Here is a 20,210-nt window from a genome sequence, read left to right as displayed (position 1 = left end):
CAAGCCACATAGGATAGTTCCATATATCTGTTTATCTATTTAAGTATCAACATCTTGTTTCACATGGGACACTCTCTGAAATGAATTACATAATTCCCACATTCTTACGCAAAATAAACTAGGGTATTATTAGTTTATTAAATTATTAAATTTAGGGTCATCACTAAATATGTGAGTTAGTGAGGTACAGTGTAACTCAGTATCTCGGGAGGTACTGAAGTGTGCAGGGCTACTAGCCTCTGTGCTCTGTGAAGTCTATTGTTATCATTTGCATTCCAGTTTCAGTCTTTTATTACATTTCTATCTACCCCTCCCCTGCTGCCAGCTTGTCAGTTGTCACTTCTTGATGATTCCAGTGTACGATTCTGGAATAAACCCTCTCCCAACCTTCCAACCTGCACTTCTAGTCTGCTGTGGATGTAAAACAGATAATTGGGTTCGTAAAGATAACATATGAAAAGAAAATAAATAGGCTCTCATTAAAGGCCAAAAAGTCGTTCTCACCATGAGGCTTACTTGATAGATCTGGTGACATTTGTAGGCTGCTCAGATTGTTTTATTTAATTTTTGTTTTATTTTTTAGTTCTCAGTTGTATTCCAAAGGACAAATCTATTAAATAGGCGAGGACTGGGTAAGTGAAGCTATCACACATCAGGAAAGGGCATATTTACAGCTCTGTTTTTGTGTACCATATCTAATTACAAAATGTGCAGAGTTCATTATTATTTTCAGCATCTTAGAAAACAGTTTTTAAATGTATTAAATTATGCTACTCCACTTCTTTGTATATATTGAAATATTGTAAAAACATGGCACCTTTCAAACTAACAGCAGCCTGTGAAGATTGGGGCTGTTTTGATAGTACATCATTGTATTTTAACTATACTACTTTCCCGTTCTATAAACCATTATTCATGCTCAGTATATCTTAGGTTTTCCTACCTGGCTATCTAGAAAGCAGTTTCAACTGGATGCTGGTATTACCTCACTGTTTTTTATGAAGTGACTGCCAGACTATTCTGGCCTCTATTTTACCTCCTGGAAGCCCTTTTCACCTCTCATCCTACCATAGTACTGCTTCTCTATCAGCAAAGATAATTTATGAAAAATGCTTACTTGTCCTTCAAGGCCTAGTTAAAATATCACCTCATTACTGAAGCCTTCCCAGACTTATGCAAGACACAGAAGAAACAGATATAGGTGGGGAAATACAGGTATTTCAGGCAAAGTGTTCCGCATGATAAAATGTTTGAGAGCATTTAAAAGTCTACAGCATATCTGGGAAACACCAAATGTAGTATGGTGCAAACATATGGTACATTTGGGAGAATGACAGGCTCAAAGGCCAGAATATTAAGTTAGGACCACAATGAAAAAGTTAGCAATGGGTCATGAGCATAGATTTTTAAGAATGATAATGTATTAGAATTGGACTCATTTTTTACGGATAACTGACAATAGTATAGGGTATTGTCTGGAGAGAAAACATGTCAGTATGGGGTACTAATTAGGAAATTGTTGAAATAATATTGGTGGGAGAAGATAAAGGCAGTGGAAGTAGAATGGGTTAGATTCACAGTCAATACTATACTTTGTAATAAGACTTGATGATGAATGCAGGGGACAAAAAAGAAAGAAGTGTTGAGGAAAATTAAAGATTGGGTAGAAGATGATACCTCTATAACCGAAAATAGGAAACACAGGAAGAAGAGAAGACTTAGGAAAAATCAGGTTAACAGAAAGAGATATAAGCTAAGTTTTAATATAAAAGGAGTTACAGCTTAGTAGTTAAAGCACGTTATCTATAGCCAGACTCCCTGGTGTATAATCTGTGCTTTCCCTTCTATTCACACTGTGACCCTAGGGAAGTTATTTAACCTTTATGAGCCTCAGTTTAATTATCTATAAAATGGGGATAATACTTCTATCTCTCTCAATCAATTGCTGCGAGGTTTAAATGGGATAACATATTAAAGTATTTTAAACACTGTCCGGCATATGGGTTGTAAAAGTTATTTTTAATTTCTTAATTTTATGATACCAGTCACTGAGCTGGATGTATAAATCTGAAGAATCACTACCACAGTTGGATTGTAAAACTAGATAAGCAATTGAGAACATTCATGGACAAAATTGTTTTAAAAAGTATGTGTCTGTATGTATATACATGTACATGTAGATATGTGTATGTGCACATGAATGTATGTACATAAAATGATACTAAAAGAGGACCAAGGATAGAACATAGGGAACAAAATACCCAGGAAGTAAGAGGAGGAGAAATACATTAGGAAGACAGAAAAAAAAAAAAAACCCATAAAGGTAGAGAACAAAGGAGAGAATGGTGCCTAGAAAGTCAAGGGAAGTAAAATTTTCAAGGAAGAAGGTGATCAATAGTGCCAAGTGATCAAGATTGGAAAGAGGCCATTGGATTTTGAAATTAGTCACTCACTGTAAATCTTTTTGAGAACTGTAATAAAGTTGAGTTGTAAAAGGTAATTTAGAAAACATAGAAAACAAATATGGATTATTCTAGAGGCATGGACTTTAAAATGAAAAAGAGAGACAAGAGGCTAGTTAGAAGGTTAAGTCAGATCAAAAGAAGCTGCTGGTGTATAATCTGTGCTTTGCAAAAGAGACCGGAGAATGCTACTAAGCTGAAGGAAAGTCAATGAAGAGAGAGTGTATGAAGATATGCGATTTATCTTCCACCTATTTCTTGAACTCCTGAAGATAATGAAAATCCTATCATAGGTACAAAATTTCACTTTAAAAGTAAGCTAGGAAAAAAAATCTGTGAGAAGTTAATAACCTTTTTTAAAACCCCAAAAAGGGGGGAAAATGTATATAGTTGTTATTTAAAAAATAATTAGTCCTGTATTTTAACAAAATTACTTCCCGAGACTGTAATAACATTTTGGGAGGTCTCAGGATACTACAGAAATAGAAAAGTCATTCTGTTAAAATACAACACTAATTATATTTTTTAAACAACAGATTTAAACCTTTGGGTTTTTGTTTCTGTATTCTGAATATATTTTTGAACTTTTAGAGGACATCTTTTCATTCACATTAAATAGTCTAAATAAACAAACTCACTTCACAATTCTTGTGAGAGTACTAGTTTTTGTATATAACAAATTACTAATTTTGTAGCTCATTAAAATGTGAAATTTTAAATTGTGGTCTGCATATGTTTGCATCTATAATCAGTATTCAACAATTTCTTGAATACTTAACAAGACGTCTATGATTCTTCCATATGTTACTTGTTAACAATTTGTCACTTTATCATTCCATTCTGTCCAGCTTCCTGAAGGCTAGCAAATGTCTTTCCCATCTCATTGTTTGGGGTGAACTACTCATTGGCAGAGGCATCCCTTCAAAGTATAGGCAATGCCGTATTCAAATTCTGGCATCACAAAGACATGGGTTCAAATTACAGCTCTATCCCTTAACAGCTGTGTGATTTTGGAGTGCCTTCCACCAATTCAATTCCCTGATCAGTAAACCAGAGGTAATAATACATAACTCACAGAGTTGTAGCTAAAAATTTATTTAAAGAAGATTTTAAAAATATATCAATGCAATGAAAACTTTGAATATAAATAAAAGAGTTCATTCCTACTCAACAAACTTTCGAAGAGAAGTACAAACATACACATATATCTGAAAAACCAGTGAAATTTAGTTAGGTAAGCCCAACCACAGGAACATGAACAAAACTTTCAAAGTCATCTAAAAAAGGCAGTTTTCAACCTTTCAGTAGAGGTATAAAATTTTATCAAGATTAAATTTTATAAGAAACAATGTATTATTAAAAAACACTGGGAAAAAATATACTAATCTTTAAAATATGTAATATAATCCCAGCACTTTGGGAGGCCAAAGTGGGCGGATGACCTGAGGTCAGAAGTTCAAAACTAGCCTGGCCAACATGGCGAAACCCCATCTCTACTAAAAATAAAAAAATTAGCCAGGCTTGGTGGTGCATGCCTGTAATCCCAGCTACTTGGGAGGCTGAGGCAGGGAGAATTGCTTTGGGAGGCAGAGGTTGCCGCAAGCTGAGATCACGTCCATCGCACTCCAGCCTGAGCAACAGAGTGAGACTCCATCTTAATAAATAAATAAATAAATAAATAAATAATACATTTGACATAAAAGTACACCATAAAAGTTGATCCAAAATTTTCAATATAGTTGGAGTAGAAGTCATGATTAACAAAGATCCTTCAACATTTGGAGAGGTATTACAATTTTGTAACACTACAGATTCTCTTTAGACAAGCCAATTCATCTATCTGATGCCGTTTCAAACTCTGGCAAACAAAAATACAAATACTTCATAATACATAAAATACATAATACAAAAAAATACTTCATAATACATAAAAAATTAATTGTGTTTGTTTCACATCAAGCAAGAAATTTGAAGAGTTAAACATTCGATGCTAAGTAGCTTGATAAAATTAAATGTGGAAACTACCTTCTCTTTGTTGAACAACAATATGAGAACTAAAAAAAAATTCAGAGAATTTTCCATGGTACATTAAATGGTATACATTGTCTAAAAGAGAGATTAGCAGAGACCAAAAACCTGGAATCAAATTCCGACTGTGACACTTAAAAACTGTGTCACGTTAGACCAGTTATTTAATCTCATTCAACTTATTCGTCCCATAAGCAAAACAAAGATACTATAGCAATACCTACATATCTAGGTTGTTGTGAGAATTAAATCAAATAATATATGCAAATTAAAATGTTTAGTGCAGGACTTCATACCATAAGTTCAGCCAATAAATATGCATTCACATCCCTCAAGAACAGAGCTATTCATAAAATGGATCATTTCCTGAAACCATCTAGGTAAAGATAGTGAGTTTTGTCATTTTCTAAAGAAGGCATTTAGTAAGTTGTGTCTACACAGGGCTATCAAATGAACGCTAACCTAAGAATTGCAATTCAATCCCTTCTATTCTGGTGAGTCACACCTTTGAATGTTGTCTGAATGGCACAAAGAGAGATGTGTTTAATTGTCTTACATTTCTACAAGCCCACCGACTTCACTAACACTTGTTAGGATAAGGGCATTGGCTGAACTGCTTGCCCTTTTACCTTAGTTACTGCTGAGGCTTCAATTTCCCTGGTTTATTACATTAATTACTAAATTCTTGTCTAAATATCAATGACAGCCATAACTGCCACATTTATAATAATTCAAAAGTATTTTTCCTAATTTTAAACACATTGCAATTCTCACAAACTAGCAACAGAAAAAATTTTAGTTTTACATTCCATACTACTTAAATGCCAGCTAAAATGGAGTTGATGTCATACAAAATGAGTACTCTAAATATAACTCTAGAAGCAATTTAAGACAAAACTAACTCACCTGTAATTGCAAGGCTTCCTGATTTTCTAAACCTTCCACAATTGGTGAAAATCGTTCCCTGTTATTTCTTTCTGCTGCTGTTGTTATAGCCCCTAAAAGTTTATCTAGACTGTAGAGAAAAAAGAAGAAACAGAAATGAGAAATACTTCTTATACAGACACTATGAGCATGGGTCCTTTCAGTATTCCCTGTTTTCTTTCTGGTATTTGATGTTTATATATACCATTAGAATTTTTAAAAATTATCATTTGCTTTTTTGATGGAAATTGTATGTTTTCAAATATGTATACATACTGGAATGGCTAAATCAAGCTAATTAACATATATTGCCTCGCCTACTTACATTTTTTTGTGGTACGAACAATTAAAGTCTACATACACTCTTAGGAAATTTCAAGTATACAACACACTGTTATTAACTACAGTCACTATCACATAAAATAGATTTCTTGAACTGATTCCTCCAGTCTAACTGAAAGACCATTACAATATAGGAATTGTGTTCCTGTCCGTATATTTCTTTAAGGCAAATATTGATAGCTCTAAATAATTTTAGGGCATCAAAAGGAAAATTCGATTTTAAAAATCTTAAGGAAAGTAACTTTTCTGGGTGACATTAAAAAAAGAATACTTAAGTGATAAACATTAAAATTTAAATTTTCAGGTTTTGATATTTCATGTGTTAACATTAATATCACTTAAACATAATATGACACCTATAATTGTTAACAGTTTATTGGAGCATAAACAGATTGTAATTTTATAATAAAGTTCTGGAAAGAGTGATTATTTTTTAAAGAATTTTTTTAATCAACATTTTTTGACAATGGAAAAAGAAAAAAGACTAAAAAGGAAAGCCCAGGTAATTAAAGAAGAATGTATAATTATCTAGCACAAGAAACTTATTAACCTGACCAAAAATATTGGTAAGTATCTCCATACAATGCCTAAAACAAATTAATCTCTATATAGTATACTACTCTTATCAAATTATATCTGAAATTATAATTAAATCATAACAGTTATACTGGACTACATTGTATTTTATGAATATTGAAAATCTAAGTGATTAAAAAATATTTCTTACACATGTATAAACTGACTTTTAAAAAATAAAATCTAAGGATCCTTGCTTTTACATATGTTATCTCATTCTCAGTTTGTTATCATTGAGGTGAGACTTAATATGATAATATTTTTGTTTAGTGTTTGTCTTTTGGTTTCTGAGGACAGTAGCTAACACTAAGCAACATCTCATTTTACTCTAACAGTTATGAGAAATTCAACATATTCCAACATCCTTAAATCTTTGCATAGTCCTGTTCTGACTCAAATTGACATTATTACTGTCACGCAAAGTGTTCCAAGGAAATATTTTGGTTCGGGTCCTTAGCAGATATTTGATTCTTTATCACAAGGGTTCATTACAAACTAGACTTATTAATGTCATCAAATCTGAAAGTTTGCTTCTGATTCAATATTATTTCCATAAGAAGATGTGATCAAATGCATGTTCAGCAACAACTTGCTGCATTTGGTGGCACATATACACTTTGAATAATTATCAACAACCGTTTTTTTCTAACAGGTGGGTTTATTTCACTTTACAAATAATTTTCATTTACCATGGCATATAAAGTAAAATACTATTATAAGATAATGTAAAATAAAGGCATCTATTCAAATTGTGTGATATGCAGCACAGTATTTGTGTATGTATGTGTGTGTATTTGCCAAAATAACTGTCTGATTTTTGTCCACTTTCTAATGATTGCTGTACCTCCAGCAAAACAAAATTCTGCTCAATCACTTTGAATCCAACTTTCAAGAATTTCCCACTAGGATTTTATCTGTTTAAACTGAGTTTCTATAATGTCAACAAAGAAGCCAAAATATAAACAGGCAAGATAAAAATTTCAATCAAAAATTATCTAAAATACTGTTTTCATGAAAGTTATCCAAAGAAAGAGAACAAAAGTAGGACTTATTAATTTCTTAAGTGTCATTTTCCATGCAGCAAATATAATAATATAGCAATACTTACATGTTCTCTTCTCCAACAATGCAAATAGCAGAAAGTATTTTTACTATTTCAGTCATCATGTTGGGTTGTTTGGGGTCAATTGCTCTTGCCAATAGTAAAAGACTTCTTTCATCTCCTAGAATCCTTTGTAATCCAAACTAAAAAAAAAAAAAAAACCTTCATTCAGAATGTCTATGGAATATATCTTTAATTTAAAAAAGCAACGTACAATGATCTTCCAAAAACCCATACCCCCACAATGAGGTTCTACCTAATTATATGAATATTCTTCAAATGCAGTTATCTGTCTTTGTTTTTTTACATGAAATCACTGCATCTTGGAGTTGTTGCTCCTTGATCAGATATGATCTCCATTAGCCTGCCCTAAAAATTCCATAAATTTGGAGAAATATGGGAACAATCAGTATTTCTTCAACAAAGAATAACATATAAAGTGCATACTGATATGATTTTCTAAAGTAAGATTCTACTTATGTCACTGGGTCTCCCTGGAGATGTCTGGAATTCGTGGTTAAATTGTCCAATATGTTTGTATGAAAAATTAAGGTGAAGAAAAAGAGAAATTTTTTTTAAAAGGCTCTTTTGAATACTATATGCCAGTATAAGCCTCAGTATGGATATTCCCATGCCTTCTCTCTCTTATCCTCCCTGATTCAGACAGCTGTGCTGCACTACAAAAGCTGTGAACCTAAAGAAATGGCACCTGGGTTTTATTATGTGTCACAAGTCAACTAAGGAGAGAAAACACCATTTTCATTTATTTTCTAAGCATGAATATGTGTGTGCATGCGTGTGCATGCACGAACTTAATAAATAAGTAAAGAAATTCTAATGAAAGTCTAAAACTTGAGTTTTCATTACATTAAGAAAGCAATATATTATTTTATCTTTGTCCCACAAAGTATTTTTCAGATTTCTTATAAAATATTTTTGCTTCATTTTACAGCCTAATGGTGAAATTGGATATTTCATCGGAGCAAAATTTCCATTTCAGCTAAACTTTAGTTAATTACCAACCATATGAATAGTTCCATCAGCCCTAATTTAATTTCTAAAAGAACTCCGAGTGGCAGATGGGGAACATAGCTAAAGCTCTTAAATGTGAGTTTATCACAGGTCATAATAAATAGGAAAATATATGGAGATAAGACCAAAAAAAAAAAAAAGAAAATGCAAGAAACAAGTCTTGAAAGCAGCAACAAAAACAAAATAGATAAGTATGTATAAAGGTGGCCAGTAGATGATTAAAAGTAATGAATATTAGTGAAAAACACATTTGCAAAACTGAGAGACAATGACCATGCAATTACCAAACTTAATAGCTTTATGAGTCATTGAGACTGAGAGTGAAATCATTAGGTTTTAAAAATTTTACTTAATGTTTATAAGTAGTTTTTAATATATAGAGACACATCAAAAATAAAAAAGAAGACATGAAAAATATATCTGGAAAATCATTAATCCAAACATCAGAGCAATATTATAGTACTGGAAGTTAAGAAACAATGGGTTGCTTTTTATGATCCTATTCTTACATGTATTGGATAAAAGAAAGGAGTTTTTGAAGTAGGTAATCTAAACTCCATGGGGCCAAAAAATTTGATGTGTAAGTCATTTTGGATAAAAGCTTAATTCCTTGATCTGGACAATTTATTCCAACATGAAGTGAAAAGATCACTGCATATTTTCTATTCTGAAGGCATATTTTATGCCTATTGTTTCACATGTCTATAATTCAAAAGATCCATTAATCCATGCTCTGAGCACCTATGTGCAAGACATTAACGTGGCCTAACTAAAAACATCAATTTCGAATAATCTAAGTCAAATCATTATGCTTTTCGAAACTGCCAAACTCTTAAGAAACTAAATGTTGACAAATCAAAGTATGTTCTGTTAAAAAAAAAAAAGGGCTCTATAAGAATCTTACTATTATGACTCTCTCTAGTGACTGTCCTGATTAAAATTACTTAGCATCCTGAAAAGCCACGACAATTGACAACATGAGTCAATAAGAATTTAGAACAAAGTGTCCTATAGCTAAATTTACAGATGAGGGGACTGATACTCAGAGAGGTCAAGTAATTTTCCAAAGGCCACACAACTTATTAGGAACAAAGCATGAACTATATCTCCTGAATTCTAGAACTGTATTATCTTTCCATTATGTCATTGTTTCCCTCAATTGAAGAAAGAGATCTATCTTGAGCTGTGAAGAAGCAATGCTCATTATTTCCTTGTTAGGCATCAGATTCTGTTTAACTTTGTAGCCAAAGACTAAGAGCCCAGATTTTGAGAAAATCTGTACTAGTAGTGATGGGAATATTTCTGTAAGAAACTTCCAGAAACAGTACAACTAGCATATTCAGGAGTCTCATGTCCACTAGCAAGCATTCATTGCATATGCTGATATAGTAACATTCTTTGCTGATACATGTATGTATAATATATAAATACTTATATGTATTTCCATATGCTTGAGACTGTCTATAGATTAATATATAATCTTATTGCATTGGTTATTAATAGCCATATTTTACATTTGGCAAACTTCTACTTATTGTTGTAATTATTTCTATTATCTATTTTGAGATTATTAAAATACTATGTAAAGGGAATTAGGTAATTAAGTGAATTAGTCAATAGTATTTTATCTATAGGTATGAAGAGGTCATTTCTAAGACAGTAAAAAAAATAGTTTATAGAAAAAATACTGTAACTTCATAACCTGAGTAAAGTCTATTTTTAGAAGAAAAATTATTGTCTAAAATTCGCAGGGTCCCTTATAATACAACTAGTATTATACATATACATAAAAAGCCCTGCAATTTTTCAGAGATGTCTTATATGTATGTAAACTTGCTGATATTAATAAAACATAAAAGAAAGAGAAATCTCAATCTTACAATGTTCTTAGCAAATAAGTCAACCCATCCCTATAATTTTCCTTTTCAATAGAACAGAAATTCTCTGTGTGGAAACATATTCAACAAACGACATTTAAATTTTCCTACTACCATTAAAGAAAAAGCATTATTACCAAAATTGGGAACAACACTAATTCATTTGCATGATTTCAAAAACCCACCAATAAATATTTTGTGAAACAAAGTATAACTTTCATGTAAGTATTACTTAAATATTATAAGGATTTACATCATAAAGACCCTTTTGTAAACTGAACAAGCACTCACTATTTTGTTCATTTCTTTCTTTTTGTTATGTTTTCTGAACATTTAGTATACTATAAAATCAAAAAGACCTCTGTTCACATGAAAGAAATTATTGGAGGAATAAACAGAATAAGAATCAGACACAGCATTTCTAAATTATAGACAAGAGTCAAATACACTTTTTCCAATCATTTTTTTTGTTTGTTTCATTGACTAGCTCACCCTCCTGAGGAAATTAGCAGCATAGACAATGGAAAGTACTGTTTTATCTATCTTCCCTATATGAAAGCAATATATTTGAATAGAAGAAACATTGGAATAGGGCTCCATTTTTTAAAAGATTTAGATCTACAGAAGTTATATCATCCCTGAAATCCTCTGGATGCTGTGAGGACTTCTTTGGTTAAAATGAAATATCAGCATAGAAATAAAAAAAAAAAAAATCGAGAAAACTAACAATAGCTCACATTTTGGAAAATTAAACATCAAATTTATCTTTTATATATGGTTTCAAATGGTATTTAACCTCACTGTAAAACTTTATAAACACTTATTATTTATAAGCCTGTAATAACTAGTCTACAATTAATTAGTACAGCAGAAACATAAGTAAAAAATAGGTACGGGGTGGGGAAGATGATTAGGGAAAAGAGTTAATGCATGCCGGGTTTATTATTTAGGTTGATGGGTCGATTTGTGCATCAAACCACCATGGCACATGTTCACCTATGTACATGTACCCTGGAAATTAAAAAAAAAATAAAAAAATATTTTGTTCATTTCATACTTTCATAGTGTTGGGCAAGTTCCCACCTTTTGTGACAGGGGCAGAAATAAATACTACTTACCTTATTATTCATAAATGCTTTGAGGCATTGAATAAGTTTATACTGATTCTTCTTGTCAATATTTTCTTGCCTAAATAAAAGAAAAATGTATATTATGCTGTGCTGAAACATTTTCCCTTTGGTGATTTTAATTTCAGTGTTTATTCTTACTGTTTTTTGTCCAGAAGCTTTTCCAGCTCATCCAATAAGAGTCCAAGACCTTCATGGCCAAAGTTGTTAACCCAGCTAAGAAATAAACAAAAAATTAGATGTATAAGTAAGTTAGTCATTTTAAAACATTAAATATCCAAAATAAAATTTTAATTTTCAAATCTGATAATTCTGTCTCAATATTGCTTGTCATTATTTTTTCAATTCCCACTGCTTCAAGTATTGACTCTATGAGGATGACTCAGTGATCTTTGCCTCAATCCTAGACTTCTCCACATTTTAGATTGCCCATTACACAGCACTGCCTTGGTTGTTTCACCAGCATGACATACTTAAGCATGAATTCACAAGCTGAATTCATCTTCCTCTGTCTCCATACCCCTAAGTCAACTTATCTTCCACTCTTCAATACTTTATTAATAACATCACTACCCTTTAAATTCTTCAGACTTGAAATACTGGCATAATTATTTGATGACCCATTTCTTTCACCTTTGCATTTATTCTATTTATTCAGTCAACAAATATTTGTCGAGTGTCTACAAAGTTCCAAGCATGTTCTAGGTGAGAGAGATACATAACAAGCAACAAAACTAAGCAACTAGCCTCATGGACTTTACTATCTAGAGATAGGGAGACAGTGAACAAATAACTAACTATATAATAAATGTAATAATTGCTTTGATGCAATGAAGAAAAATAAACCTTGGAAAATAGAATGAAAGGAGTGGCAGGCTGCTATTTTTCATTGTGTGATCAGGAAAGATTCTTTGATAAGGTTAGGTATTTCAGCAGAACTCTGAAAGTGAGGACTTTCCAAGTAGAAGGATTAAGGGCAAATTGGGTCATGAGGCATTAGCTAGTGTGTTTAGAATGTTCCAGGAACTGTGAGGAGACCCATGTGGCAGAAGCTGAGTAAGCAGGTTTAGGAGATTGGCTGGACATAAATTCTCCTGTGTGGCAGAAGGCTGAAACACTGCTAATGTAGAGCATTATTCACAAATATTCTACTTCTACTTCTACTTCTAGAATGCCTCCTCCAAATGGCCCCTTTCTTCCTTTCCAATGCCTGTGCTAACATTCTAGTTTAGTCCTAGTTATCTTTCCTTTAATAAGCCTGGAGACTCCCAACTGGTGATTCCCCAACTTCATTCTTTTCTCTTAATCATTTTATAAAATGACAGATTAAATTGCCCTCAACCAAAGTTTTCTGTCCAAAAATTTTCCCTGGACTACTTAATACATTTTAAATCATTTGGCTCAACATTCTGATGTAGCCTCAATCTACCTTTCCAGCCTCAGGCCTTAAGGCACATGTGCCAATAAAATCAGACAAATTATCATTGCTGGAGCCCACCTTGCACTTCCTCATGTTAGCTCATTTATTCTTTCTTCCCAGAAAGTAACCTCAACTCCATCTCTCCCAACTATTTAAAACTAAAATTGGCTGTTTTAAGTCATTAATGTTTTCCCCTGTAATTCCTCCGATCAAATGAGTTCCTTTTCCTCAAAATCTCCATGTAATATTTATCTCTTACTGCTTGACATAATCATAATGATTCTTGCCATGTCTTACCTACCCCTTTGGCATGTAAATTCTCTAAAGATAGTTATATCATTTCATTAATATTTCTATGTTTCATAGTGTTTAGCAAGGTAGCTCATATATAGCCACTAAATATTTATATTAAATAGAGCCAACACTAAGTAAGTATTTGCTAATTTAAATTTAATTAAATTTACTGGCTGTATGGTTAATAGAATAAGCAATCTCATACTACCCAAGAATATCATAAACATAAATCAATATATAGACTTATGTGAAATAATAACATCTATGCTGCCTATATTTAAACCATTCCATTCCAGTCTTTATCCATTTCATAGCTACCTAAGGTAAATCTTATCAACAAAGCAGAGACCTAAATTTTTAAGGGAATATCAGAGACATCACACCACTGAAGAAAATACATTTTTAAAATAGCTCATATTCAGAACCAATCGCCATCCACAATATACATAGAAGCTCATTTTAAACAAATTCTGCTTTAATTTCCGTAATGGAAACAAGAAAAAAAATCAATATGGCACTGTAATGATAATTGGCAACAAGCTACTATCCAATTGAGGCATGTAATCATCTAGTGCAACCAGCTATTTTCTCTAAAGCCTCGATAATCAGTGAGGTGGTGGTAGAGGGATAAAGGGACATCAGCTTTAAGTATAATATACTTAAATAATATGTAATATATAATTTATCACAGAGAAAAATCAGCAGATATCACTACAGCACACTGTACCCTGCAATAACTTTTACATAATAGGAATTCTGAACAAATTTATATATAGTCCTCAATATCCGCTTTGGTATTTGGGAAGATGAAATAATCCATGATTTCTTTAAATTTACCACAAATTGTTTTCAAAATTCTGAATTTTACTTATATTCTCTTTATGTCTACTGCTATTAAAATTATTAGGGTTATTTCTTTCTTGGTCTAGGGAAGCATGATTCACAAGAACATGATTCATATTTGTTCAATTGAAATCAGTCGCCCACACATCCCCTGTTTCAAATGATGCAGTTTATGGTACTTTGGTTTTATTCAGGGAAAATTACTATTTTTCTTAAAAAAAAAAGTAAGATACAATCATACAACTTAAGTGTGAGGAGGCAGGACCTATTATTACAAGCTAGACAGGGAAAAGTCTTAAATGAGAATATTTTAGGCCAATGGGCAGAGGAGGCCTAGTAAGAGTCTTTAAAACTTTTAAAGTAGAGAGAATGGGAGCCTGAAATGAGCCCGTTGCTAAGGGGATAAAATAATTACGAACGATGACGATGCGCAAGAGGTTAAAAGGAAGGAGGTGTGGCTAGACATAGCTTTGTTTCCTTTTTCTCTTGCCAGCACCACCATTTCTCTGCCTTTCAGACATCAAACACTTTGTGAACTCCAGCCAAGCACTTACTGTTTTACTGCTTCTCTTTCTCTCTTTCTCCTCCACCCCTCTCCCCCAGCCTCCCTTTCTCATATACATAGAGTATACTGATTTCAGCCAATACAAAAGTGGTCATGAAATGAGGAGGCAGTTTAAAAACAAAATGTTGGTTCCTGTATGTGAGCATGTGGGCAGAAATTCTGACATTGAAACACTAGAAGTAAGCATAAATCAAGGGTTCTCAAAGTGTGCACTCCAAATCAGCAGCATTGACATCATCTGGGAACTTGTTAGAAATCAAAATGCTTGTGCTCTACCTCAGACCTACTGAATCAGTAGCTGGGAGGAAGATAGAAATGTATGTTTTAACTAATTCTCCTGGTGAATCTGATGCTTGCTCAAGTTTGAGAACCACTGGCATGGAACAATGGATTGCTGAGAAGCAGGGGAAGCCTTTCTCAGGCAAGACTCAGGCTCAGAACTCAAGGCTTCTTTACATGCCCTCCCAACCATACTGTGCCCTCCCAGTGCCGCAGGACACAGATCAGGAATCCAGTTGAGGGCCGGGAGCGGTGGCTCACGCCTGTAATCCCAGCACTTTGGGAGGCCAAGGCCGGCGGATCACGAGGTCAGGAGATCGAGACCATCCTGGCTAACACGGTGAAACCCTGACTCTACTAAAAATACCAAAAATTAGCTGGGCGTGGTGGCGGGCGCCTGTAGTCCCAGCTGCTTGGAGAGGCTGAGGCAGGAGAATGGCGTGAACCCAGGAGACGGAGGTTGCAGTGAGCTGAAATCGTGCCACTGCACTCCAGCCTGGGCCACAGAGCAAGACTCGGTCTCAAAAAAAACAAACAAACAAAAAAAAGGAATCCAGTTGAAACAGATATATTTGGTATATTTCATGGAGTATGCAAATTCCAGCTCTGAATTATTTAGTACTAACTGGAACATCTAGAATGATAAGAATACAGTTGATGACCTGATTTAAAATCTTACTCAGAGATTACAGACAAAGACATAAATTTTTCTGTACTATCTCAACCCTGAAATAAGAAACTGACATTTCTCATGGACCTTACATTTATGAGGGACATAGAACAGGCAGAGAATAATGAAGAACCAAACAGAAGGAAAAACGGAGGAAAATTACTCTTAATAATTTTCATAACCAACCCAAACATGAGTTATTTTTTCTTTCCTTTTTATTGAGGTATGATTTATATATAGTAAAATTTATCATTTTAACAAATGTATAGTCATGTAACCACCAATACAAATAAGATATAAAACGTTTTCATCACCCTAAAATATTCCCTTATTCCCCTTTGCAGTCAATCCCTTTTCCCTACTCCCAGCATCCTGGCAACTACTTATCTGATTTGGGTCCCTATAGTTTTGTGCTTGCCAGAATATAATTATAAACGAATTGTACAGTTTTCAAATTTTGTGTTTGGCTTCTTTTACTTAGCATGAATACTATGATATTCAACCATTTCGTTGCATGTATTAGTATTCCATTCCTTGTTACTGTATGAATATACCACAATTTGTTTATCTATTAATTATTTGATGAGTATTTCAGTTGTCTCCAGGTTTTGATGATTATGAATAGAGCTGATACAAACATTGACATGTAAGTTATCTGTGTAAGCATGCTTTCATTTCTGTTAAAAAAATATCTAGGAGTGGAACAGCTGGGTCTTATGGTAAGTAGATGTTTAACGGTTTAAAAACTGCTTTCCAAAGTGGCTATTTGGCACTCCTTCAGCAAAACATCACAGTTCTAATTGCCCCAAATCCTTGTCAGTCTTTTTAAGTTTAGCCATTCTGAAAATTGTTTCTAGGTAAAGAAACTGAGAAGCAAAGTAGTTAAGTGACTTCCCAAACATCACTCAACAAGTAAGTAGCAGTTCTAGGCCTCAAATCCATATCTGACTCCTAAGCGCATGCTTATTTCAACCACATCCTTAGAAATTACTAAAAGAGGACTGGTACACAATTTTCTATAACATCTAGCTAATAGCTCTAATACCTTGCTTAAGAAGAATTAGTGGTGTTACAGAACGGTTTATATCTACATATCTATGCCTAGACAGACAAACATACGTTTCATTATTTAACAGCTTAGTTCATTTATTTAAATAGGATAAGTACTTTTCGATCCATGTTTTTATTGTTTTTTAAAGTCCTGAGCATCATAAGAAATCTACAAAATACTGTTAAGGACAGATAATTGGAGACTTCAGCTAAAATTTTCAGTCAACATTTAGGTAAGGTAGTTTATCAGAAAGAATAGGGCCAAAATGTAGCTTATACTATTTCTTTTTTGATGGGCTATGTAAGTCCACGATCTCACTTTTTAAGGTATTAACATATTGGTGATTTTGTGTTATAAGTTACCTAAGTTAAAGAACTGTCTTAACATGCTACACATCCAAGTTGACATTTGTGGTCACATGTCAGGAGACCAAGTGGAACAAATGAACCACCCAAACAAAAACAATAGACCAGTCAGGAAGATTAATGTTTGAGTGAACCAGCAGCCAAGATTATATCTGGAGACTAAAAAGGAAGCCAGGAAGCTTATATTGGGAACAAGAGGTCTGAATCACAGTGAGACAGCATCTTCCAACCCTATGTAAAAAAGGTTTGGCTGTATCTATCAGGGAGGCTAATATCTGTTACGCTGCTCAAAAAGCTAAAAATTAAAGACTTTTTTCCAAGTTCACCCAAAAATAAAGAAAATATTCCATCATCCATCATTGGATTATGCTGTGGGGCCACATAGCTGCATGGCTAAATGCATAAGCTTTAGAGGAAAACAGATCTAGGTTCTAATCTCATCTCTACATATTCTAGTTGTGTTACTTTTGATAATATACGTAAATTTTCTAAGCTTGTTTTTGCATTTTCAAAATAGGGATGAGAATACTACCTATACCCCATGAAGTCTTTGTGACTATTAAATGAAATAATGTATATAAAACATCACAATAAAGCCATTAAGAAATTTTTGGAAAATGTTAAAAACCAAAAATCTGAATGTTGTTTGAATCTTCTAGTCCAAAATGCAGTATGAATTTTAGGCATAAATTAAAGAATCCTTTTCCACAGTATTAACACAACTTTTAATCACTTAATGAAAATTATATTAATTTTTATAAAACATGCAGATGACTAAAATTATACTAAACTTACTCTATTGACTTGTTTAAAAATAAGACTGGGGCACAGTGTCATGCCTGTCATCTCAGCTATTCGGGAGGCTGAAACAGGGGCATCATTTGAGCCCAAGAGTTTGAGGCCAGACTTTATCATTTAAATATTTGGTACTCATATTACCTCTTTTTTTTTTTTTTTTTTTTGAGACGGAGTCTCGCTGCCTCCCAGGCTGGAGTGCAGTGGCACCATCTCGGCTGACTGCAAGCTCCGCCTCCCGGGTTCACGCCATTCTCCTGCCTCAGCCTCCCGAGTAGCTGGGACTACAGGCGCCTGCCGCCACAGCCGGCTAATTTTTTGTATTTTTAGTGGAGATGGGGTTTCATCGTGTTAGCCAGGATGGTCTCGATCTCCTGACCTCATGATCCGCCTGCTTCGGCCTCCCAAAGCGCTGGGATTACAGGCGTGAGCCACCGCGCCCAGCCAACCTCATGTGTTTTAACTGGTCACTATCCAATTTTGTGTATACTTAATTCTAATTGTATTTAGTGCTGGCCAATTCACATCAGAATAGATATGGAAATTATAATGGTGAGGGGGAGAGAATTTTTAGTTCATGTATAATCCTGACAGAATTATATCAAAAATATATTGAAGTTTTAAAACAGAAACCTATCTCAAGCCTTTAGAACTTCTAAGGTCATTATTTTTAAAGGACCCACTTATACTGATCAGCATGATCAAAGGAAAGAAAATCTTACATTTAATGAAGGTATCAGAAGATTCAATTAACCCTAAATCTAAGAGAAAGCAAGATTCTCCCCTCTCTAGCTCTTCAGGGCAAAGCAAAACGAGGAAAATTTTCTATAAATGTACCTATTGAAGGAGGGAATAAGATTGTGCTCCCTCATAGATTCTTGTAAAGGACAACATTTCACAGTTTCCCAAAACCTCAACCTTTCTCCCATAAATTTGAGATTCAGACTCTCAATTATTTAGTTACATTTCACTTAAATATAATGTAAAACCAAAGATGTAATGAACAGATGAGTTCAGTATGCTATATACAATGAAGGTATAATAGAAAATAGTGACTGCATGTCCATCAATGATTAGATTATCCAAATTAACATCTCCTTCAAAACAGTTAAAGCTAAAATTAGAAACTTCTATACTGAATCCCATAAGCTGTAAAGGCAATTGGTCTCATGTGAAGGAGTCCAATATTAGTCATGTCATCCCTTTATCACTGTTTGTGCAGTGCTAAAGGCTAGTATAGAGGGTTATGTGTTCTGTACAAAGGATTTTATTTCCCTCTAATGGTGTTCTATTCCCATGTGTAATCTCAAACTACAACCTGAATCACTGGAACATCAAATAAAATGAATGATAGTTCAGGGTTTCTTGGGGGAATTCAGAAATTTGGTAAAATTGTAACATGTGAAACAACTAATTCAAAGGGTTGAGGAGACTTTAAATGTTATCTTGAGTGGTGGGTTTTGGTTTGGTTTTTTTTAAATAGGAAAACATCTCACTTAAACACCAATATTGCTACTGTAATGTTTTTTAATGCAACTAAAATCAAATTTTAGTTGTATACACTTAAGGAAAGAAAGAGTTCCATGTGATTAAAACCAGTATGTAGCCCAACATAAACAGTATCACGTATTCAGTCCATGGATCAAATCTGCATAAACAGTAACCAAGAAAACCTTAGTATTTTCCGCATCTTAAAAGGAAAATTTGTTCGGCTAAATAAACATCATAGACAGTTTCACTGTCAATATATATACCCACTAAAAAATATATAAACATGTATGATATATACGTAGATTTGTGTACACTACAACTGACTTGGTCTTAGATCCATAAAAACATATACGTCCACTCAGGTTTCTCTACATGAAAGCAAACACAATAGCTTTGGGCATTTGAATGTCCTTGGAAACTATTCATCATAGTAGATTAATCCATGAGATATCTCTGACCAATTATAAAATATCTATTTGACGTAACACTACCATTTTCAGACATTTGTGCATAAACCTTCGAAGCCTGACAGTCACTGATCATTTATTTCATGTGACTCATAGAAAGTTTGAATGCATCAGTTTACCAGTTCTACCTCTGAGTGGTTTTGACTTCAATGTTGTGATAGATTACAATTGCCTTAGAAACACCAAAGAAGACATTCCATCTTTCTCTCTGGCTGCGTTTATTCTATCAGTCTTACTGCAAAAATCCTACTATGTTTCATGCCTCTCATCCATTTTTAGGAGTTCCTTACAAAGTAGGAAATGTGCATTCTTTCTAGCTGTTTATATTGCATAAAGACAAATTCCTCTTACATATTTACAAAATAATTTTAAATGCTCTAGTTACATATAAAAATCTCTTGAGGGCAACAGTATAAGTAAACACTCTCTAAAAGGATAAAAGTTCCTTATTTATTAAAATCAATTTCATAAGCTGTCTAAGTTACTTCGGAGATAGTCTA

The 20,210-nt window shown here is 33.4% G+C and overlaps 1 protein-coding gene across 7 annotated transcripts in view; it reads right to left on the bottom strand.

Annotated features, from left to right (window-relative positions):
- Nucleotides 1-20,210, bottom strand: part of DIAPH2 (diaphanous related formin 2) — a 921,502-nt gene that overhangs the window by 683,116 nt on the left and 218,176 nt on the right. For all 7 annotated transcript variants that reach the window (XM_055106523.2, XM_055106524.2, XM_055106527.2 and 4 more), the window contains 4 exons: nt 11,612-11,686; nt 11,462-11,531; nt 7,441-7,577; nt 5,397-5,505 (listed from right to left, as the gene is read on the bottom strand). In XM_055106523.2, coding sequence (XP_054962498.1) covers nt 5,397-5,505; nt 7,441-7,577; nt 11,462-11,531; nt 11,612-11,686 — 391 coding nt within the window. The remainder of the gene's footprint in view (nt 1-5,396; nt 5,506-7,440; nt 7,578-11,461; nt 11,532-11,611; nt 11,687-20,210) is intronic.

This window comes from Pan paniscus, chromosome X (genome assembly GCF_029289425.2).
Source record: "Pan paniscus chromosome X, NHGRI_mPanPan1-v2.0_pri, whole genome shotgun sequence".
Classification (NCBI taxonomy): domain Eukaryota; kingdom Metazoa; phylum Chordata; class Mammalia; order Primates; family Hominidae; genus Pan; species Pan paniscus.
This window is presented reverse-complemented; position numbering and strand designations above follow the sequence as displayed.